At 33.0% G+C, this 25542-nt stretch overlaps 1 protein-coding gene across 13 annotated transcripts in view; it reads left to right on the forward strand.

Moving 5' to 3' along the window:
• Positions 1-25542, forward strand: part of DLG1 (discs large MAGUK scaffold protein 1) — a 322859-nt gene that overhangs the window by 242486 nt on the left and 54831 nt on the right. For all 13 annotated transcript variants that reach the window (XM_036875079.2, XM_036875080.2, XM_036875085.2 and 10 more), the window contains 3 exons: positions 6109-6211; positions 17584-17698; positions 23449-23625. In XM_036875079.2, the coding sequence (XP_036730974.1) occupies positions 6109-6211; positions 17584-17698; positions 23449-23625 (395 nt within the window). The remainder of the gene's footprint in view (positions 1-6108; positions 6212-17583; positions 17699-23448; positions 23626-25542) is intronic.

Consider the following 25542-nt stretch of genomic DNA (forward strand, 5'->3'; position numbering starts at 1 on the left):
AGCAGCAGAATCACAGAACCCACGAATGGACTAATAGTTTCCAAAGGGAAAGGGACTGGGGAGGATGGGTGGGAAGGGAGGGGAGGGACAAGGGTGGGGAAGAAGAAAGGGGGCATTACAATTAGCTTGTATAGTGTGGGGGGCGCACAGGGAGGGCTGTGCAACACAGAGAAGACAAGTAGTGATTTTACAGCATCTTACTACGCTGATGGACAGTGACTGTGAAGGGGTATGTGGGGGGGACTTGGTGAAGAGGGGAGCCTAGTAAACATAATGTTCTTCATGTAATTGTAGATTAATGATACCAAAATAAAAAAAAGAAAAAAAATTATTGAGAGTAGGCTGTGATAACTTACATGTTTTAATCTCTAGAGAAAACACTAAAAATACCACAAAGAGGTATTGTTTTTTTTAAGTCAATACAGGAGATAAATGAAATGTGAAAAAATATGTGCGTACTACAAAGAAAGGCAGGAAAGGAGGAAGAGACAGTGTAAGTAGAAAGCAATATCAAAAAAACGGAATTCAATGTGAGATTGAAATCCAACTAAACTAATATGTACATTACAGTTAACAATCCCATTAAAATATAGAAATTGTCAGCATGGTTCAGTACATCTAAGACCCAGTTATATACTCTTTATCATAAATATACTTTAAATATAAAGCTCATATGTTGTAACTAAGAGTAAGAAGAAAATATACCAAATAAACAACATGCAAAAAGATGGTCTGACTGTATTCATAAGAGACAAAGTAGACTTCAAGACAAATGATATTATTTTGATAGATTTCATAATGATAATGCATCATTTCATCAAAGACATAAAAGTCCTCCATATGCATGTACCTAAAAATCTTTTCAAAATATGTGAAGCAAAAAGTACCAGAACTAAGAAGAAAAACAGACAAAGCTACAATTACAGCTGGAGATTTAAACATCTTCTTCTGTACTTGATAGAATAAGTACACAAAAGGAAAGAACTTTGGTCCTTACCACTCCCCACCTACAAAAATTAACTTGAAATGGATTATAGAACTAAACTTTCAGAAGAAAACATGCAAGAAAATCTTAGTGAACTTGGATTAGGCAAAGATGTCTTAAGAAAAGTTTTTTTAGTAGATGATGCTGAAACAACTGGATATCTGTATAGAAAAACATGACCCTTAACCCAATCTTACTTACAAAAATTAATTCTAAAAACATATTAATTCTAGATGGATTATAAATCTAAATGTATAGCCCAGAGCCGTAATCCTTCTAGAAGAAAACATAAGAGGGTATCTTTGCAACCTTGGGATAGATAACAGTTTCTTGGACAAGTTACATAAAACACCATTAAAAAGGTGCCATTAAGAAATCAAATAGACAAGGCATACATACAGTGGGAAAAAATATTTTCAGTACATGTATCTAACAAAAAACTTTTATCCACTATTTATATATAAACATCTCCCACAAATCAACAATGAAAAGATAAGCAACCCCGTTCAAAAATGAGCCAAAGACTTGGCAGATGTTTCACAAAACAAGATATATGGATGGCCTATAAGTTAAACACGAACAGGTGTTTAACTTTAGAAATCAAGGCAATGCTAAAAGCACTGAAAAAGGTTTGAAGGAATTTGGGTGGGAGTGATCTAACTTGTATATTTTGATTGTGGCAGTGGCTATACAATGTATGCAACTGTCAAAACCCTTTAACTGTAAAAAATTATTAATATAATGAATGTAAATTATGCCTAAATAAAAACAGGTGTGTTTTTAAAGCCATTATGAAATACATACCCTACCCGGTTAAATGTCCAAAGAAAAAAGATTGATGACAATAAACATTGGTGAGGATGTGGAGCAATTTTAACTCTCAGTTGTTACTCACGGGTGTTTTAAATTGTACCACTCCAAGAAATTTTGGGGATTTTTTAAGAAATTAAACATGCATCTGACCTTATCGCCCAGATTTTACCCAAGAAATCATTTCTACAAAAAGATATTAACAGGAATGTTCATAACAGCTTTATTCATAATAGTACAGATCTGGAAATGACTCAAGCGTCCATCAACCATAAGATAGCTAAACTATGGTTTATGCAAATTAATGCAACTCAGCAATAAAAAGTAATGTAACTACTGAAACACAAAACAACATAAGATGACACTAAAAAACATCATGTTGAGTTAAAAAAAAAAACTACAAAAGTATATATTGTGTTATCCCCAAGTTATATGATAGTCATGAGCTGGCAACATTGATTTGTATTAATAGACATCAGAAAGTGGTTTCTTGTGATTGCTTTGTACTAACTACAAAGAGGCACAATGAAATTTCTGAGTTGGTCGATAGAAAAGGTATATAATTTGGGGCTGTGATTTCATGGGCACAGATAGTTGTTGAAAATCCTGCCAACTGAATTGTTCAGATTTGCACTTGTAAATTATCCTATAAATGTTTTAAATAAGTTATAATATGGTAAGGACAAATTAGTAGGAAGGAATGGATTTATAAAAATAAATGTTGGACAAATCATTTATTTAAGGTAATAAATTAGCTTACAGCCTCACTTCACACCTATGCCAAAATAAATTTTCAGTTGGCTTTGAGTTAGGTGTGAAAAACTCAATGCAAAAATAGATGTTTTTCAAATTGTCCACGTGGGAACACTTTATGTGGGTCATAGACACAAACACATTGACATAGAGTATGTTAGACTGACCAACACAACCTGGTCCACATGGTATTTTCCCAGTTTTAGCCCTGAAAGCCCCATGTTTGGAAGCCCTGTTTGTCTCAATTTTTAAAACAGAAAGTCCCAGACCGTCCAGGCGACTTGCTCAACCTAATGTGAATGTAAGTTAAATACAGCCTTATGTTTGACAGTATGCATCAATAACCTTAAATGTTTAATGCTTATCTAAGTTTTGCTAGGGAAATACCCTGAAAGCAATAGGAACATATTTAGGAGCAAGAGAAAAACATGAAAAAAAATTCAACACTAAAATAAAATCCTGGCACAAACTTAAGTACCTCATTACACAAAAGTTAGCTGTTTTCAATTTTTAGCTTCTATCAGGATCACCTTGAGACCTTGTTAGAAAGATTCCTAGACCCCCTCCCCATTTTCAGATTCAGTGTGACTTGGGTAAGGATCTGAAGATATGTGTTTCTAACAAGTTCCCATGAGATACTGACATTGCTGCTCCTGGGACCAAACTTTGTGAACCACCATTCTAAAGAAGTACATGTTATTGATGCTCTTAATGAAACACACATTAAGGAGAAAAATATAAACAAGTTATTTGGGAAAGCAAGGAAATAAGTAACACAGTTTATAAAATATCAGATCCCTTTAATATATTTCATTTTGTTGATGAAAGAATTTCTGAAATCAAAATCTATTGCACATGTAGAACACATTTTTTCAGTATGGTATAAATGAGGTATTACTGTTATTTCCAGTGATGCTAAGTATAATAGAAGATATACTTGTCACTCACTGAATATTTAGAATCATGAAATTTTATAATTAAAAGTGGCCAAAGTGTCAGAAAGAACTTTTTCAGAACTCTGGAAATTAACAACCAAAGGCTTGCAGTAATTCAGGAGGTATTTATTCAAGAAAGTGGCTGAATCTTCGCAACAGTGAGCTTTGTAGAGTTTTAACCTGCCCAAGTCCCATCCCCTGCTCTCCAGCACCACATTATCCTTGATAACTAGCCCACATTTTGTGTGAAAACCATAGCCTGACAACCACTAGAGAAAGCAGAATGGGCATGGAAATTTTAGAACCTCTTTCCCAGATAAATATCAGAATTTGACCTTTCTAAGTGGTTCTTGGAACACTGTATTTGCAAAGCTCTCTGTATCTGATCTGATTCAGAGTTCCTCCAGTGCCAAAGCCATTTCCCCTGGGCTAATTATCAAAACAATTAAGGCACAGTATGACTGCCTGAAACATTGGTGAACAGTGGACTAATCAAAAAAGCTTAAGAGGACACAATGGAGGATGAGATCTCCATAGGGCCTTTGAGGTGCACATATTCCTTAGAATCTGGAAGGACACATGTATGTTCTGGACTGTATGCATGCTCACCTGTGCAAAGGCCCTAAACTATCACCTTTGGCTGACCATGAGAGTCGATGCAAGCAAGAAAGTGAAGATTAAGGTAGTGTGCTCAGTTGCCTTGCTGCGTGTTGATAGTGTTAACCAACATGCACCCAGAGCTATTCAGCAAGAAGTCCAGGCATTTAAGGAAATCTCTGTCCAGTCATTAACTGACTATTAAGCTAACCAGGCAGAGACTTCAGTGGCATGCACATCAAAGAATACAAACTTCATAGAATTCAGAAAAGCAACCAAATAGCAACCATTACAAAGAACAGTAACAAGCCCTGGGTAGAAGGGTAGGTCTGATTTCCAGGTTTGAGATACTATTTTAAATGTTCAGTTTCAACAAAAAAATTAAGAAACATACGGAAAAACAAAATATGGCCTATACATAGGGAGGAATGCAATCACTAGGAACTACCCTAAAGGAAGTCCAACACTGAACTTACTAGATAGACTTTAAATCAGATATTTTAAATTTGTTAAAGAACTAAAGGAAACCATATATAAAGTATAAAAGGAAAGTATAGGAACAGTCTCTCACAAAGCAGAGAATATCCGTAGAAATTTCTATTATAAAAAAAAGTATAGTCTTGTTAACAAATTACTCTCTTTTAAATCTGTAAGTTGTCTTCAGATCTTTTCTGTAGCAAAAAGACGATGTTCAGGAATAATTCATTAAAAACTATAATCTTCTCTACAGTGATCTATGAGTATTAATCTTCCTTTATATTTCTTCCCTAATTTGTTCTTCTGGGAGTATTTTCTTTATACTCAAAGTAGAACTATTTATACATTATGTTTTTTTTACAGCCTTCAGCTAGAAATATTCTCTCATAAAACCACTTTTTTTTTGTTTAGATTAAGGCTTTTAGATCTTGGCTTTCATTAAGAAATGTGTATTTGTTTTACCTTAGTTGTGTAATGATACTCTTTATCGAAAATACAAAGCAATAGGTCTTTAGACCTGTTCTAAAAAATGCTCTTTCATTTAAATTTTATGATCCCAAGACCTTCTGGGCTTATAGTCAGATTTTCCATAATTAGCATGTTAACTTTAATAACAGGTCTGAGATTTGATATCAACAAAACAGGTTTTCATATACAAATTGCATGGCGGCTTTTCTTCCTTTCCAAAAATTGTCAGTCGAGGTCCCAAACATTGCTGTATTCTATTGCTGGTTCTTAGGGGGAAGAAACTAGCTTAAATATTAAAAGTTTATTATATTCTAGTATAATGCTCCCATGAATGTCCTATTAAGTTCTTCTTATAGTGGAAAAGGTATAGCAGTCGCTTAAGATAGTATGCCTTGTCGTATATACAGTATGTTGACAGCCTTTGGGGAAAAAAGTTAAGTTGATTTATTCTGGAGTGGGATTGATCACTTCAGTACTAATTTCACCCAGTGGTCCTTTATTAAAAAAATGTCTCCTGTTCATTTAATAATATTTCCTCTAGTTCAATGTCAGTCCTTGAAATCTGAGCAATTTTTCATACACTTAAATAATTGCTTTCCTGTTACAACAAAAGAATGGAAGCTTGGGTTAGAAAAAGAAGAGAATTGGAACTGAGATGAATAATAGGTGTGAAAACATGGCAGGAGTTGAAAGTGTGCTGTAAACAAAACAAATTTCCATCCCATTGCTTGAGTTACTAATGAAATGAAATGTACAAAATGAAGATACTGATTTTTCAGGTTGTTAAATTAAGGTATGTTTCTCAAGAGATTAATAGACCTTCTGGAAAACCTTGAGGAAAATATTTTAGTTTTTCTCACTTGACATTAAGCAAAGTATTTTGGTGAATAAAATTGCTTTGATTGATGGTAATGTTTTGTTTTAGTGTAGGATATAGTTTCAGTAAGTCAGAACAAGAAAATATCTTAGTAGTAAAGTAATTGCAAGTAATTTTTATCTACACCTACTCAAAGAACAGGATGTTGTGATTTCTAATCAGTGTGATAATTTTCTTTCTAAATTAAGATTTGGTTTGATTTACAGGTAAACAGTGTTGACCTCAGAACTGCCAGCCATGAGCAGGCAGCAGCCACTTTGAAAAATGCAGGCCAGGCTGTCACAATTGTTGCACAATATCGACCTGAAGGTAATGAAATTCTTATTTATGTTTATTTACTTCAGTTTTTAGAATACTTCCTCCTAATAGTGTTTAACTTTCCAAGTTTAACTTTCTTTTTTATGTTTTGCTCTGATTTATTAAGCTAGTATTTGTTTAGTCTGAACCTAATTCACTATCCAGATCACAGTGTTTTTAATAGGATGTAGGAACTTGTATCTGCCAACTCATTTGAGTATTTCATTATTCTTTAGATAAATTTTCAAGTGTTTACTTTTTTAAAATCTGTCCTCTAACCAAACACATGCCTTTTACTAGCTCAGGATCCAAAAGCATTAAAAAGCAGAAGCAAAGGTAGTGATATTAGGTCATTGCAATTTTTTCTAACTTGATTTAGATTATATTTATTAATATCATGGTTTAAGATCTGTTTCTAAGAGCATTTTTTTGCCATTTAAAATAAAGATTTTTTTTTTAATACAAGCTTGAGCTGTAATGTGTTTCTAGATAGTGAAGTATCATAGACATGACCTTACTAAGTTCCTAGGGGAAGAAGATTATAATGGAAAATTTGAGGTCATGCCATATTAAACATATATCAGAATCTAGTGTACATCAGCATAACTACTTCTCCAATAAAACCTCAGTGGAATTTTAAAAGCTTAAACACCCAGAAGAATATCTCACGTACTCGTTAATGTTGGTAAACAAAAAGGTGAAGAAGGAAAGAATGATGTGATTAAAGGAATCAAGTGAAACATTCTATAATTTAGCGCTGTTAAATTTGTCACTCTTTGCAGTGGAATTTATTTTTGTAAGAAAACCTAATTATGTTTTTTAACTGATCAAAGTAGCATTTTGGGCATTGCTTGCTGTCTCATATGGTATATACAGTCTTAAGCTTTCAGCATTTTAGGTTCAGGAACTGAACAGAGATAAACTCATTTACTAAGGGAAAATTTCAAATAAATTCACACTAACCAAACAGAGACTAATGTGTGAAGTGAGAGTGCCAATTTACTGATTTTTGTGGGAAACAAACTGCCAGTGGGACTATAATACATGCTTTCATGGCCAACGCATTCTTGTCCTATAGGTATGTTGATCATAACAAGTTATAATTACTAGCTGCTTAGTATGATAGAGTATGTCTCATTTATATGTTTCTAAGGAATGTAGACTACTTAGCTATGATTAAGGGTAAGTCCCTTACCCCCCCAGAAACACAAAAGCAACAAGGAAAATAAAACATACCCATACAACTCCACCTCCACATTAAGTAGAACTAAGAAGACAGATACAATGCCCAGACAACAAAATATAGGCAATGGCTACTTAAGCAGCTTGAGATCTGGCAGAAGCCACATGGAAAGAGGGGAAAAGTGAAAACATGAAATGCTGAGAATACTCGGTGGTAGCAGAACTTAGGATATAATAGAAAATTTCACTTCCTAAAGGTGAGGGGCTTGTTTTTGAGGTACAAAAACATACCTTGTTTATGGCAAGCCTCATGGGAATTGGAGTGAATAGGCTAGAGCAAAGGCCATCCTTTATGTGATTTGGTTTAGAGAATATTTGGGTAAAGCAATTTGTCTAGATAGCATCAGACAGTCTTTTGATTTTAAAGGCTATACAGATAACTTGCAAAGATAATTCCTCCTGCACCCACAAATTTTCTGGTCCAGCCAAGTAGCTGATCCATCAGAATAACAACTCAATCAGTGTAACAAATTTAAAAGTAACTAGCCTGGCATTTAGATATTAGTAAGAAGATGTGGAAACAAACAGCAGAGCTTAGCAGCAGGTAAAGGTCAGTCACATATACATATAGACACACACACAAAAAAAACGTTAACACAAATCAGATGGAAATTTGATCTTAATATTTTTAGCAGTTTGGGCATTTACTTCTTTGAAGAAAACCACAAAGTAGAAATGTAAGAACTGTAAGAAAAGATGGCTTAAGATTAATTTGGAGCTAACAGAAACCAGGAAAGAAGAAAGCAAACCAGTTACTTAAATTGAAACACAATGACAAAGAAACACTGCAGAAAAATCAATAGGGGACATAGAGAATACAATAAGAAAAGTAAATAAAATGAAAGCAAATTTTTAAAGATTATAGAGCAGAAATATTAGTAGTGGAAGACAGACAATTATGTATATGCAACATATACATAATTAAACTTTCTGGAAAAAATTTTTAAGAAGAAAATAAATGTTTGAAATTATAATGCATTCAAGAAAACATTCCTGAATTAAAAGGAGGTAAATCTTTATATTGAAAGACAGAATGATAGAAAATAGACTTAGAATAGTTAATATTTTTCAAGAAAGAATCTTCTGGGAACCAGGTGAAAATACTAAGTTATTAATAAGAGAATAAAAATGACTGATAGAAGGAAGAGCTGCTCTAATGTTTGGTGAGCATAGACTAAAACAAGGACAGTTAATTGTACTATTAGAAGTTAGTGGCTCTTAATTAAGCCTGATGTACCCCTATATGTACTAGATAGATACTTGCCACTGATGGTTGGCAAGGGTGGGCCATCCTTTTCCTAGGGTACTTATTGAATGAGCCCAGAATTTCCCTTTCAGATTATCTTTTTCTGTGTTTACCATTTTCTTTCTTTCTGTTGTCCTTTTTTGTGATTTCTATACATTTCTACTATATGAATCTGATTAATATTTTTTCCTTGCTGCATTTGAAACTTTAAGCCATTCTAGCCTTGATAGAGACACCTTTGTCTCAAGGAGAATTTGCACTCTACTTCAATTACTCGAATAAGTACTGTATAGTAGACAACTTCTATGTTTCAAGGTTACACTCTTGTGTTGATTACTCTTGTATATGTCTTATTTTGGAACATCTCCTGAACACCAGACTATTTTGTTTCTTCAGCTGTATTTCTCCCTAGTATGAAATTGAGCATGGCTGAAGGTATTCTTTTACTATCTCAGTAAATGGCTCCTCTCTGTTGGCCACCACTCCAAAGCCACCACCATCTCTTACCAGAATGTGTTCTAATAGTTAAGTCTCCTTACTTTTTTCTTGATTTTCTCCACTCCGTTCTGTTTATCAGTCAAAATAATGTTTTTAAATACAAAGATCTGATTGTATTATTTCCCATTTGAAACATTTCCTGTTATACTTTGAATAAAATCCAAACCCTTTAATATAGCACCTGTAAGGCCCTGTGTGATTGAGCACAGCACCGCACATGTTACTTTACTGCACACCCTTTGCTCCTTCATTTGCTCCTGAAGTTCTAACCATATAGGCCTTCTTTCAGATCCTTGATTGTACCAAATAATTCCCTAATTCTCTGCTCATTCTGTTCTTCCTTAGAATATTATTTCTTTTTATGTCTGGCTCCTTCTCATGATTCCATTTCTTATAGCACTGTGGAATTTTTCCTTTATAACACTTAACAGAGTTTGTATAATTGTTCAGGCGCCTATTGTTTATTATTTATTTAAACCTGCCCCTAGAGCTTTCTGAAGCATGTAGCTATATCCCTCCATGCAGACAACGAAGTGGACTCATATAACAAAGCTAGTCATAGCTAGGATTCAGTCCCAGGTCTACAGCCTTCAAAATCTAGATACTTTTCACTGGGAATATTTTGATGAGTGCTTATTAGTCTGGCAGAGTTGGTGTATCCTGTGTTCTTTTGCCACAGCTATGATACCATTGCCTAATAAACACAAGGTAAGCACCAGTAGAGCACAGGAGATAGACATTACCTTAGGAATTCAAAAGGATAGGATATAAACCATGTTGCCTGACATAAGAAAAGATGCCATAGAGGGGGCCTAACTGGTAACCTCAAGAATGAATAGGATTTAGATGGGTAGAGACAAGAAATAACATCCTAGGTAAAGAATAACAGAAGACCAAAGATAGGAGAGTTAAAATTTTAAAGCATGTTTTGGATACTTTGAAAACTCACCTGTCCTCCTTGCTGTATTGCTACTTACCTTGTTTATTTATTAGTGAGTGACACAGTGACTTTATGATTTGTTTTAATATTATGTATATTTAACAAATGTATTTTTGTTGCATAGCACTTCTTTTAAAAAAACACATATTGCATATCATCAATATGTAACTGCTATGAGGACCAAAGATACAAGTTGAAGACTCAGATGTTCTTTTCAGTGAGCTGGCTAATTTAAGTAGTACAAAAGGAGTCACCTGACACTATGATAATCATTTATTTACAGTTAGTATTTTTACTTTACTAATTATGAATCCTTTGTGATTATCTGCTTCATTATTAATCTGACATACATACATACAAAGAGACAAAGAGCAAAGAACTACGCTTTTGGGTTTTTATCTTTTAGGATCTATAGCTTGGCTATTAGTTTTCCATAAAATACTGTTATGGTTTTTTCAGCTTGTGTACTTTGAATTTTTATTATCTAGACTCTAAGAATGAAAAAATAATCTCTATAAGGCATTTAATTCCTCTAAATTTTGCTAACTCCAAAGACAAGCAACAATTCATTTTTAAGATCTTTTCTACTAAACATTTTGGGGAATCATAATCAGAAATCAAACATGGACACTGAAATTACTGGGCTAGTTTCTGACTCCGTATCCAGAAGTTACAAAATTCTGACAAATAGTTCCTGGTCTATAGGTCAAGAATCTCTTACAGGTTGGGTAATAGAATCTAATAGAAATAATATGTGCCAAGCATGGTATTAGCCACGTTACATTTACCAACTCTTAATTCCCAGAAAACCTGACAAGGTAGGCACTGTTATCTCCATTTTACATTACAGTTGAGTAAACTAAGGCACAAAAAGGTTAAGTAACTTGCCAGTACACAGCTGTTAGGTAGTTAAGATTTCTTCTAGACTCTTATAAAAGAAGAAAAACTTTTCTTCTTCCCTTTTAGTGTCAGTGTCTGGGACCTGTAAATTAAACTGACAAAAGACAGGTGAGAAAGGTTTATTTTGTATTTATACAGAGAGCCAACAAAAGAAGTAACTGGCTCATTAAATGGTTAAAGATTTATATATGTAATGTAGTATGGAAAAGGGAGTAGGGAGAAAAGCTTTCCATGGGAAAAACCATAGGTTTCCTTAGGAAAGACAAATTAATTTTCAGGACTAAGTTTATGATGATAATGTGTGTCTGTACAGATATGAGTGGTCTTTTCTATCTTCTTCAGGGCCATGAAACTCCCCAGGACAGTAGATTTATGATATCCTTGTTTCCCAGAAGTTGCTGCTTTTAGTCAGATAAGGAAAACTCCCAAGAAAGTGATTTTCTGCATTTGTTCAATCTCAAATCTTTCTTAAAATTATTTTTATGAAGTCTGGGTTTTCCATTGGGTCTCAATATCTTGAACTCACTCTCTAAACCATACACTAAAGCTACCTCCCTTCATGAAAAGCCATAACCTCAAATAGATTACTTCATTATTCCTCATGTATACTGTACCAAACTTTAAATCTGTACTTTTGGTTCAGAAAAAACATTAACTATATTACAATGATATTATAAAGGAAAAAGAAGTAAAAGGGAATTAAGCTTACATTATTTTCTCTTTCACTTTGGTTATGTCTTAAATTTATGAAGTACTTTTTTTGTTTTCACCAGAGAAAAAATATTTGCAATTGGTAGTATCATCCCTAATTTTCAAGTGACTAAACTGAAGTTTAGAAAAGTTGAGAGGTTTAAGCAGAGCATTTAACTTTTCTGAGTTTCAAAGCTTTAATTTAAATCTTAGTTGCAGCTGTGAAGTTTTAACCCCAGTCTCATTTTGTTTCTGTTATTACTTCTGGTAACAACCAAAGAAAGGAGAGGTGGAGACTGAATAGTGGCATTTCTTTGTAAGCATTTTTCTGTCTCTTATAGTGATTTTCTGTAGCAGGTTCCTAATCTAAAGATTTGTTTAATCCTGCTTTCCTTCCTGTATCTTTCTTTCCTTCCCTACTATTTAAAACAACCAGCCTACCTTCCTACTCAAAAATCTCCCCTTTTTCCTCTCTGGACAAATCATAATATTAATTACTTGAGAGTTGTTGCTCTCAAAGCTCTGTGTTTAATTCAGTTTTACTTTTCATAGTTGGTATTGCAAGTTTAAAAGAGAATGGGGGGGCTACAATTTCTCCCCATTCTCCTCTTCTATGTTCCATCTTCTCACTTCTAAATGTTTGGGTGAGAACGTAGAGCTGAACTTATGAATTAACTTGAACTTATGAATTAACTTACAAAATAAATCTTTCTCACCTGTCTTTTGTCAGTTTAATTTACAGGTCCCAGACACTAACACTACAAGGGAAGAAGAAAAGTTTTTCTTCTTTTATAAGAGTCTAGAATTCTAAATGTTTCCCATAGAAAAGGGAAATAAAATAGAGAACCACCTTTTAATCACTATCTCTCATCTTACAGGCATATGCAGATTATTTAATTTATGGCCAGCAGTTCAGAGCTTTGTAATACATTTCATGCAAGAAATATAGTTTGGTTCAGGAATTTCTGAAATGCTGAATGGAGAAAATCTCCTATATAACATTTTAGCTCTCTCACAATGGTAGCTTTCCTGAAATGAGTTTTGATGTGATTTCTAGGAGAGGGATACAAATGACCTAACTGAAAAAAGAAATTAAACACTTCCTCCAAAATTAAATGAAGAAATCATACCCAGGATGAGTATAAGGTGAAAATTGATAGACCTGAACTTATGAATTAACTTGAAACAAGGGAAAGATAGGAATCTTAGCTAGGTGAATGAAATGGGAGGTTTAAAGGAAAAATAACTTTGAGGAAAGTGTTGAAATGTGTTCTTGACAGATGGTTATGAGGAATTGTTAATAGTAAGACCATAAATATGAAAATAATGCACAAATTTCAGAAATTATTAGGAATTGACTATGCTTAAGTGTTGAATATCTGAAACTTTGTATTAACTGTTTTGTTATAACTTAGTTACTTCTTAGAAAAGAGTATTTTTGTGCCTCACAATAAAAAGTAATGTGTTCTTTTTGTAGAAAGGTTTTAAATTTCTATAATGTAGATTATTTTAAATCACTGGGACTTCTGTTAATCTTGTCAGCAAACTTGCTGCAAACAACTAATAATGCTACATGAAATACAGTGAATATCTGATTACAAGCATCACAGAGCTGTGGGTCAGTAAGAAATTATCCAAAAAAAAGTAAAGGAAAACTGGGAACTCACAGAGCTGAAGAAACACAAAAGCTGCTCTTTTTATCAGAGCAATGATGTGCTGGTTTACAAGAGCCAGTTGTTAAATTTTCAGGAACTTTGTAAGCAAGTTGTTAAACACAACCACTATTAAAAATAAAATTATATAAATAAAAATAAATTGTATTTAAAAGATTAAAAGTTAAAAACAAAAGTAATAAAATATTGAAAACTCATCACTTCCTAATAATTTTGAAGGACAGCCACTAAAATAATGGAATCATAGAACAGTGGGTAAATAGAAAATACAAAATAAGATGGTAGATTTAAAGCTGAATTGCCCATAAAATATATACAAATGGCCAAAAGACACAGGAAAAGATACTCTGACACCATTAATCATCAGAGAAATGAAAATCAAAACTACAAAGAGATACACCTCATACCAGTCAGAATGGCTAGCATCAAAAAGACAAGAAATTACAAGTGTTAGTAAGGATATGGAGAAAAGGGAACTCTCATGCACAATTAGTGGGAATATAAATTGGTGTAGCCATTATAGAAAATAGTTTGGAGGTTCCTCAGAAAATTAAGAATAGAAATACTAGACAACCTAGTAATTCCACTTCTGGTATTTACCCAAAGAAAACAAAAACACCACTTCAGAAAGATAGATGCACCCCTGTGTTTACTGCAGCATTATTTAAAATAGCCCAGATATGGAAACAGTCTAAGTGCCCATCAGTAGATGAATGGATAAAAAAGATGTAGTGTATATGTACACAATGAAATACTACTCAGTCATAAAAAGAGAATGAAATCCTGCCATTTGTAACAACATGGATGGACCTAAAGGGTGTTAAGTGAAATAAGTCAGAAAAAGACAAATACCATATGATTTCACTTATATCTGGAATCTAAAAAAATAAAACAAACAAAACCAGAAATAGACTAAAATACAGAGAACTGGTGGTTGCCAAAGGCAGGTGGAGGGTAGGGGGATGGACGAAATAGGCAAAGGGAATAAAGAGGTCCAAACTTCCAATTACAAAATAAATAAGTACACCTTAAGGAATATAGTCAATAATATGGTAAATAACCAGTGAGAGAATATAACTATGCTTATCAAGGTAAGTACTTCATAATGTATGTAATTGTCAAATCACTGTGCTGTTATACCTGAAACTAATATAATATTGTATGTCAAGTATACTTCAATTAAGAAAAAAATTAATAAAAAGGAAATAAAATGGAGACAATAAATAAAAATAAAGCTGAATCACCCAGAACTCTCCCCTTCCCACCTGCGGGGAAAAAAATAGGATAACAAAACCCAAAGTTTAGTAACAGTTCTTAAGCAAAATTAGATGAAAAGGTATCCCCATGAACCCCAAAGTAAAGCAGGTATAAACAAGAATATCAACAGCCAAAAGACTGTATAACATTAGCATATGTACAAGGGGAAGGAACAGAAGAAGCCCAAAAGCCAGTCGGTACTCACTACAGAATGCATTGGGCCAATTTGAGAACAGCACCTGAAACTAAAGTTGAATAACCTGAATCTAATTGTGTGGAAACATCAGACAAACATAAAGTGAGAGACATTCTACAAAACAATTGACCTGTAGTCTTCAACGGTATGAGTGCAAGACTGAGGAACTGTTCTGACTGAAGGAAACTAAAAAGATAAAACAACTCATGATTTTGAATTGGATCCTTCTGTTATAAAAGGTATTATTGTGGAAACTTTAGGGGAATGTGAGGATTCAGTGGTAGTAATGTGTTAATGCTACTTTCTCGATTTCGATGGTTTTGTGTTTAAATGAGAAAATATCTTTATTTTTAGGAAATATCCATTGAAGTATTCAAGGGAAATGAGGCATCAGGGTAGTGAGTTCCTTACTCTCAAATTGTTCAGGAAAAAGTTTCTGATTGCTTCAATCTTTAAAAAATATATTAATAAGAATAAAAAAAGATTTGAGAGTGACATATAGAAAGTAGGTAAAGAATATTCAACAAGATATATAATAGGAATTTCAAAGTGTAAAGCAAAACAATGCAACAGAATACTACAAATACATAAACAAAGAAACTTTGCTAAAATTTAAAAATTTTTTCAAGCTGCATTTCAAAAGAGCATTCCATGTACCTACAGTGATAAACAACACTGAGAAATATCCTAATAAAATTATTAGAATTAAAAGAAGGAAAAATCATTGGAATTCCAGGCCAAAAGAAAAAAAAGTGCCCCTTGAGTTTGTTATCAGAACTTGATCAGCAGTGGTTTATAGAAGACAGTGGACTCAACATACTGAAAAAAAAACTTGAGTCAAACAGGCTTTCACATAGAAAGGCTGCAAACAAATGTTATCAAAGAATTAGGGTAACACTGTTCAGTAAACCCTTCCTAAGGAGAAGGAACTAATTTAAGACACCCAAATTGATGGATATAAGGATTGGTGTTAGCTGTTAATTAAAAAGTTACAAGGAAAAGAGTGTATTATATGAAAAGACTGTATGCTCTGAGAGTTTTGATAAAGATGGTTATAGACAATGAGAGAATTTGAAGATAATATGAAAATAGAATAAGCTTTATGATTGCTTTGAAGTTTTTAACTGGATATAGAAGGATAATACTTCAAATCAGCTGGGTAGATTGCTCATAATATGGGGCCAAAAGACAAAAAGTTATCTTTAGAATTATATATATGTATATCATATATACAATATATTAGTATACAAATTTTATATATTTATATACTAAATTTATACTTTTTACATATAAAAATATATAAGTATATATTTTATTAAATATATATAAATATTTATTTTAATGTCCTGTTTTGTAGATTTGACTTTGGAACTATTTTACCTACCTATAAAAGTAGTGAAAATTTTAAAAAGCAGCAACCCTTAAAAATTGAAGTTGAAAATAAAAACAGAGCAAATGAACTTACTGTATATCCAGTTGGCACCATTAACAGCTCGGAAGGAACTAATCCAAATGAACTAAAAGTAGTAATTCAATTGTATATTTCTAGTAGGCTATATTCTAAGGATACAAAGAAGGAAGGAAAACAGTCAACTGTTCTCAGTAATCATGTCATAGTGTTGATGTTACTATTTTAAGACTTGTGAATGTAATATTGGATTTTAAAAATGCTATGAATTGATAATTGTTGAATTGTAATGGATATATATTACTCAGGCTACTGATGTTTTTATTTTAAATTTTCTATTGTTTTAAAAGAATGTTTTCTTACATATTATTGTGAGCTTTTAAATGTTTTTGAGTTTTTTGATGAATGTTGCTTCTGTTAATCTTAGTAACCATAAAACAAACTTGATGACTATGGTGAGAAGAATAACTCAACAGTAATCAACCTTAACTCTTCTCACACTACACAAACTCCCAGACAAGTTATTGCTGTTGCTGTAAGACTGGTTTTTTAAGAAAATCTGATAGGATCTGACAGTTGTCTGTAAAATAACTTGTTTATTGTAGAGAAAAAGGTGTAAGTGTATACAACCATTGCATTGCAATTTTTTTTTAAGTGCTTAAAATTTTTATTAGTAGACTTAGTAGTTTTTAATATATGGTATAATTTAAAATTGTCCACCTTCAAAATCATACTTCTTTTTGTATATAAAATTTCTTAGCGCTTTGACTTCAGATTGCTTTTATATCTTTTTTTGGCATTTTGAAAATGTGTAAGTTATAAAATGAGTTGAAGTAAATTTAATTTCACCTATCAGCTTTTTAAACCATATTTTTGCCATATTTTGGACCCTGCACAAGTTCTGTGTTTAAAAACTTAAGACTAACTGATTTCCTCGTGGGGAAGAACTCAGTAAACAAAGCATCTAGTGTAAATTTTTGTACATTTCTTTTTTTGAGTGTTAAAATTAGAATAAATCTGATTTTTAATTTTTTATATTTACAGTAAAACTAGATGCTAATGTAAGATTGATACTACTATTTGATTAATGGGAATTGTCTTTTAATTGATTATGTGATACAAACTTCAGCGTATGAGAAAATTCAAATTCAGCTAATTCTAGTTTATGGTACACTTAGAAGATTATTGATTCTTTTGAAATGTGAAGATTATTATTCTTTTATGGCTCTAACCATATGTAATCATCTGTAAAAGTTTACATATTTAATACTTTATCTCCAAGTAACTTATTTTTTTAGAATACAAAATGTAAATTTCTCTTTTTCTTCCATCAGAATACAGTCGTTTTGAGGCCAAAATACATGACTTACGGGAGCAGATGATGAACAGTAGCATTAGTTCAGGATCAGGTTCTCTTCGAACTAGCCAGAAGCGATCCCTCTATGTCAGGTAAATTTTTTTACTTCTAATTATGTCAATCCTTAATTAATTATGTATGCAAATTCTTTCAGGTTTTTCACTATGACTGACTTAGCTTTACTAGAGAAAAATGTATTGCAAATGTACTACAGAAAAATGTAGTTGAATTCCTGACAGTCTTTCAGGTGTTGGAGTGTTACTGTAACTGTTAATAAAAGTTATATGATTCCTTGAATAATGCTGGTATGATAAAGACAGAGTAAATGGGGACTAGAAATTTTTTCAAGGTAGCATTTTACTGAGTGACTGTATTGTAGCTTGATGTACCATATCATCCAACACATACTTACCTGCGTCCTTTTATAATGAAATATTCTCCATTTGAGTAACATTTAACTACTATGGCAGTCTCCATAATAGCAAAGAGAGCATATGTAAATAATAGCTTACATTGTGATTAGCCTCAGTAAAGAATACAGATTTGGGATATTCCTAATATATATATATATTTTTTATTAAGGTATCATTGGTATACACTCTTATGAAGGTTTCACAAGAAAAACAATGTGGTTATTATATTCACCTTTATTATCGAGTCCCCCGCCATACCCCATTGCAGTCACTGTCCATCAGTGTAGTAAGATGCCACAGAGTCCCTATTTGTCTTCTCTGAGCTACACTGTCTTCCCTGTGACCCACACACACACCATGTGCGCCAATCATGACACCCCACAATCCCCTTCTCCCTCTCCACCCATCCTCCCCAACCCCTCCTCTTTCGTAACCACTACTCCCTTCTTGGAGTCTGTGAGTCTGCTGCTACTCTGTTCCTTCGGTTTTGCTTCATTGTTATTACTTCACAAATGAGGAAATCATTTGGTATTTGTCTTTCTCTGCCTGACTTATTTCACTGAACATAAATCCCTCTAGCTCCATCCATGTTGTTGCAAATAGTAGGATTTGTTTCTTTCTTATGGCTGAATAGAATTCCATTGTGTATATGTACCACATCTTCTTTACCCGTTCATCTACTGATGGACACTTAGGTTGCTTCCATATCTTGGCTATTGTAAATATTGCTGCGATAATCATAGGGGTGCATATGTCTTTTTGAATCTGAAAAGTTTTTTTCTTTGGGTAAATTCCTAGGAGTAGAATCCCCGGGTCAAAATTTTTAGTTTTTTGAGGAACCTTCATATTGCTTTCCACAGTGGTTGAACTAGTTTACATGCCCACCAGCAGTTCTAATATATATTTTTTAAACACTTGAGAGAAGACAAACGATATTTTTCTGTAACATATTAATTAATGTGGCAGCATAAATTTAATAATATTAAATAGTTACTGTTAGTATATAAAATGTTCTTTTTCATTTCATGGGCTAGTAAGGCTTAATACAGATATCCTGTTTATTTGCATTCCGTTTACTTTTTTTTAGTAGAGATTTTACTGCACACTTCATTATACTACGTTTTAACTTTAGTTGATTACTCAAGTAATCTGTACCATTCTTCATTATTATTCTCCCATTCCTTCTGATCCCATTGGAGAGCTGTTCCTAATGTTTTATTTATCCTCTTATGAGAGATGATATGTTACATAAAATTAACATGCATCCCATATATGTTTTTGTATGTATATACACACAAGCACATTCTCTACTTGTTTACATATGATAGGACATTTTGTCTCTTTAAGAATTTTATTCTGATACATAATGAAAAGAAACTTCTCACATTTTTCTCTTGTTCTATTTCTACCCCTTTCATTACTTCTGTCCTACCAATGATCTGGGAATTCTTAATGTATCATATTTTTCTTTCCTCCCAGTAATTCTTGCAATTTATTAAACCCTTCTGTTCCAAAGTCTTTAAAAGTATTTTTATATAGTTATCCACAGAAAAAGGAAAATCATAGATTTTTGTTTATACTCTTCTTTTTTTCATTTACTTATCTATATTTTCTGTTCAGCTTAATGAACAGGTGTTGCCTTTATATGTGATTTATTAAATCCTTACAAAGGCATAAAAATCAAAACATTAGGTTTACTTGTTTTAGGTGCATTTAATGAGTCATCTTTTTATTATTTTTATTTTTAGAGAAGCAATACATTATTTTTACAAATTATATTTAACCAAAAGACTTACAATGAAAAATAACCGTCAACTCCCAGCCATCCCCAATTTCATTCTCTAGAAGCAATCATCCTCCATTTTCCTAGCAATTGCCCTTGCCTTTACCTCAGATTTCTAAATGATATGGATAGACTGCTATTTTCTAGTTTAAAATTTTTGATATTATGGACTTACCGTCGTAGTAGCCAAGAACATTTTTTCCCACACTAAACCACTTATTCTGCCTCTTCCCCTATCACTCAAACATAGTCCTGTCATTGTTAATAAAATTACTAGCATTTGGAGTCATGTGACTGTGTACTACTCTGTCATTTTTCAGTCAAGTAGTATATTATGATCATGCCTCTTTTCTTCGGCAATCCTTCATTTTTCCTGGACTTAATATATTGTCTCATTTTCATTTGCTTAATTTTCCATGTACTTATTACTAAATATCTTTCTTTATCTTCTAATAGACTCTCTAGAAATTTTTCACATGGTCATACATATAGTCTTATCAATTCGAGTTTTTTCAATCTTTCTGCTCTAGTCTGGACTAGTTGCTCTCTATAGACTTGCTGTATAGCTCTCACATGGGACTTGCCTTTGCCATTATCTCATTCCCTTTAGTGTGCCACTGTGTCAGTCTGTTCCCTAGATTCCACATTTTCTTCTTTCTCAATTTACTTTTTTTTTACCAGAGCACATCCTCCAGTAAATTCCTGAGAAGAGGGTGTGTGGGAGGTACTTTTTGAGTCTTAGCATATCTGAAAATGACTTTATTTTGCCTTCATCTTGACAGAGAACTCTAAGTGTAGGGAGGGTGTGATACCCTATATTATTTTTTCTTACTTTCATTTAATCTTTTTGTCATCATCATTTTATTTCATAGGCATATCTTCTCATGTTTCTCTAATGTTTCTCTCACTTCTCAAATTATTTACATTCTCTGTATTCCTTTTTTCTAGCTCTCTTATTTTATTTTTCTTTTAGCTTTTTATATGTGAGGTAATCTTTAAATATTTACGGTTCCTTGTTTTCTAGTCTTATGAATAGAGAATGAAGCTAGTGGATTTAACTGGAAAATAATTGGCTTTTTCATTGCCCTCTCCCACCCATGTCATTCCTTTCTTTGGGGTCGTTAAATATCTCTAGAAAAGAATCCTTAATCTCTTGCCTGCAATATAAACCACAACCTAGAGTTTCACTTTTCAGTGTGCAGATTTCTTTTCAATCCATCTTTTTTCAACCCAGCATATTCCACCTCCCCACCAGGTTCCATACTACAGAGCTTCTCAAATTTAACTTCTTTAGAAATGAAACCTCAGGTCTTCTATGGGATTAGGAAGAAGAAAAGGGACCTGAAGAGCCTGAGTGTATTATATATTAGATGTATGCATGTATGTAAATACAGTGCTTCCACCAGTTCTTCCGTTTTGACTACTGTAACTTATCCCTACCTGCCTTGATAATACCTATAGGGTCATACAGAGTAAATCTTCTATCAGTACCCCTCTCTTCAGGCATCCCATTTAGAGCTTCCTCCACTCTGTTAAATTGAGTTACCATCATCACAAAACAGACTAAACTCTCTTTTCTCCTATTGTTATCTCTTTTTTATATTTGTTTTTTCTTATGTCATTTTAGTGAATTTCAAGATGGAGAAGAAATAGGCACATGTAGCCAGTCTACCATAGTTAATTGGAAGTTTTATGGCTCTTTTTTTTTAGTAAATGTATTTTTTTTTTAATTTCAAAAGTAAAAAACAAAAAACAGGGCTACAGAAGACTATGTACAGTATGATACCTTTTTATAAAGCTCTGAAACAAGTAAAACCATACATAATTACTTAGTCATCCACATATATGTAATAAAATCAAACCAGCAAAAAAAGGTACAGGTCAAGGAAATAATAAACATATTCAAAATGAAATGGTGATTACCTTCTAATAGTGCTTAACTCTTAATCACAGGGAAGAAGAATCAAGGAAAAAAATACATAGGTGATCCTGAGTTACTGATAAAAGCTTTATGTATAGTCTTAGGTCAGATAATAGATTAACAGATGTTCATTGTACTCCTATGATCTTACATAAGCATTCTATGGGTTCTTTTTTAATGAATCAAATATATTTAAAAAGACAAAGTTTATATGGTAGCACAGGGAGTGGAGTTTGTGGGTGATTTCTTCTATCTATTACTCATCAATACTATAGTTATATTACTTTGTAATTCAAAGGATTAATTTATGATAATAAAAATGTTAAGATACCATATTTCCCCTTTTCTGAATGTGTTTTGTCGTTTGTTCCACCTTTTGCGATACATTTTTTCCATTTTATATATATTTCTATCTTCATCATCTTTGTCTTATCTACTTCATTACCTTTTAAAATAAACTTTTAGTAAATGCTATCAAACTTTTTATTACTTGAGGTTAGCCAAATTTTCCAATAAAAAGACACTTCCTTAGGGTTCAGAATTTATTGAAGTAATGACTTAGCGTTTTATCATTTATAATCTTTATTTTTCAGCTATAGAATTTTTTCTTCAAATAAAAACCCAACATATTTATATATGTTTTAATATATCTTTAAGTAAGCCTTCCCACTTTTATCCCACCTACTTCCTTCACTCCATTAGCCTCTGAGAAGATGTGAAAGAACACATTTGAAAAATAATAACTAGTTCATTCATTTAACCATCAAATAATTCCACTCCTCTTCAGTTTTATTTCAAGAAAAAGTTGAGTAGCATGAAAGGGAATGTGATTTATATTTTAATTACCAGTTGCCAAATTAGGAAAAAGGGGTGAATAAATTGTATTATAAATATAATGGCTGGGAACCTTTCCTGTACTCTTGAGAGAATTACTTTGGCTATAATAATTTAATTTGTTTAAATATTATCCATGAATTAATCAAGTAGTGGGACACATATTTTTCTATCAAATTTTAAAATATTCTTAACATTTGCAATTGCTATCTTAAATTAATACAGTATTTTTTCCAAAATATTTGGCAGTTGTTAAAGTCATCTGTAGTTAGTTTTCATCGTTGTTATTGACTCTAGTTTGTATGGTTACTAGACTCCCCCATCATCAACTCCCCACCACATACCATACCCCATTACAGTCACTGTCCATCAGTGTAGTAAGATGCTGATTTATGAACAAATGGAAGGAAAAATTAACTGGCAAAATCAGCACTCTGTTGATTTAGTCTTAATAGTTCACAATTAATCAATTAAATCTATCAGGGAGTTTGTTTTCGCAAGTGGGTCTAGTCAAAATAAAGAAAAGAGTATTTCTTAACCTTTACTTTGTTATAACTAAGAGCAACCCTTATATGTGTTTCACTTTAGAATTTAGTATAGGTTGCCATTGGATTGTACCTAAAGCATTTATTAAATTTCTCATACAATATTGAAAGAAATAAGGTAGTATACCTAATAAACTATTACCATAGCAAGTTAATTTGCTGTTCCTTCTCTTTGTCTTGTTGTCTTTTTATATATAATACAAAATAGAGCTTGCTATTATTTTGCCTAGTATGGTATATTATTTAATTTTGTGCTCAGATTATATATATTTACAGAATCCTGTGTTTATTTAATACTAATAATAGAATTATACCAAATTAATAATTATGAACTTTTTTCTTCTAGAGCCCTTTTTGATTATGACAAGACTAAAGACAGTGGCCTTCCCAGTCAAGGACTGAACTTCAAATTTGGAGATATCCTCCATGTCATTAATGCTTCTGATGATGAATGGTGGCAAGCCAGGCAGGTTACACCAGGTGGTGAGAGTGATGAAGTTGGGGTGATTCCTAGTAAACGCAGGTAAATAGATGTTTATTATAATCTTAACCACTTGAAAGCTGGGCAACATAAATAATTTCTGTTCCTTTAAATTTGTTTTACTGAGGAAGTGATTTTAATTTCATGCTTGGTTTTCCATATTATGCTTCACAACCATACAATTTTATTCACCTTATGTTATGATCAGTGATATAACTAGAAATACTGATGCCAGGGTTCTTGTTCACAGAGTTGAAGAACGAACTTTGCAAACACTCAAAGTAGAAGATCAAGGGAGAGGCTTTTATTTAGAGGGAAAGTGAGAGGACAGAGCTCTTGGCTCATTCCAGGAGGGGGCAAGAGAGGCCGTGGTCATGGACTGTCTAGGAGTTTGTTTGTTTTCTGTTTTTGTTTTTTTTCAAAGCTAAAGGATTCTTATTTGGGGATACAACTTCATGGTTTTTGTTTTGTTTTGTTTTTTTCTTTTGTTATCATTAATCTACAATTACATGAGCAACATTATGGTTACTAGACTCCCCCCATCATCGACTCCCCACCACATACCCCATTACAGTCACTGTCCATCAGCGTAGTAAGATGCTGTAGAATCACTACATGTCTTCTCTGGGTTGTACAGCCCTCCCCATGCCCCCGACTACATTATGTGTGCTAATTGTAATACCCCCTTTCCCCCTTAACCCTCCCTTCCCACTCACCCTCCACAGTCCCTTTCCCTTTGGTAACTGTTAGTCCATTCTTGGGTTCTGTGAGTCTGCTGCTGTTTTGTTCCTTCAGATTTCTTCTTTCTTCTTATACTACACATATGAGTGAAATCATTTCATACTTGTCTTTTTCCGCTTGGCTTATTTCACTGAGCATAATACCCACTAACTCCATCCATGTTGTTGCGAATGGTAGGATTTGTTTTCTTCTTATGGCTGAATAATATTCCATTGTGTATATGTACCACATGGTCTTTATCCATTCATCTGCTGATGTACACTTAGGTTGCTTCCATTTCTTGGCTATTGTAAATAGTGCTGCAATAAACATAGGGGTGCACATGTCCTTTTCAAACTGGGCTCCTGCATTCTTAGGGTAAATTACTAGGAGTGAAATTCCCAGGTCAAATGGTATTTCTATTTTTAGGTTTTTGAGGAACCTCCATACTGCTTTCCACAATGGTTGAACTAATTTACATTCCCACCAGCACTGGAGTAGGGTTCCCCTTTTTCCATATCATCGCCAACACTTGTTTGTCTTTTGGATGTTGGCTATCCTTACTGGTGGGAGGTGATTTCTCATTGTGGTTTCAATTTGCATTCCTCTGATGACTAGCGATGCAGAGCATCTTTTCATGTGCCTGTTAGCCATCTGAAATTTTTTGTTGGAGAAGTGTCTGTTCAGATCTTCTGCCCATTTTTTAATTGGATTATTTGCTTTTTGTTTGTTGAGGTGCATGACCTCTTTATATATTTTGGATGTCAAGCCTTTATCGGATCTGTCATTTATGAATATATTCTCCTATACTGTAGGATGTCTTTTTGTTCTATTGATGATGTCCTTTGATGCACAGAAGCTTTTCATCTTGATATAGTCCCACTTGTTCATTTTTGCTTTTGTTTCCCTTACCCAGGGAGATATGTTCATGAAGAAGTTATTCATGTTTATGTCCAAGAGATTTTTGCCTATTTTTTTTTCTAAGAGTTTTATGGTTTCATGACTTACATTCAGGTCTTTGATCCATTTAGAATTTACTCTTGTGTATGGGGTTAGACAGTGATCCAGTTTCATTGTCTTACATGTAGCTGTCCAGTTTTGCCAACACCAGCTGCTGAAAAAACTATCATTTCTCCATTGCATGTCCATGGCTCCTTTATCATATATTAATTGGCCATATATGTTTGGGTTAATATCTGGAGTCTCTATTCTGTTCCACTGGTCTGTGGCTCTGTTCAT

The sequence above is a fragment of the Manis pentadactyla genome, chromosome 1, assembly GCF_030020395.1.
Source record: "Manis pentadactyla isolate mManPen7 chromosome 1, mManPen7.hap1, whole genome shotgun sequence".
Taxonomy (NCBI): Eukaryota; Metazoa; Chordata; class Mammalia; order Pholidota; family Manidae; genus Manis; species Manis pentadactyla.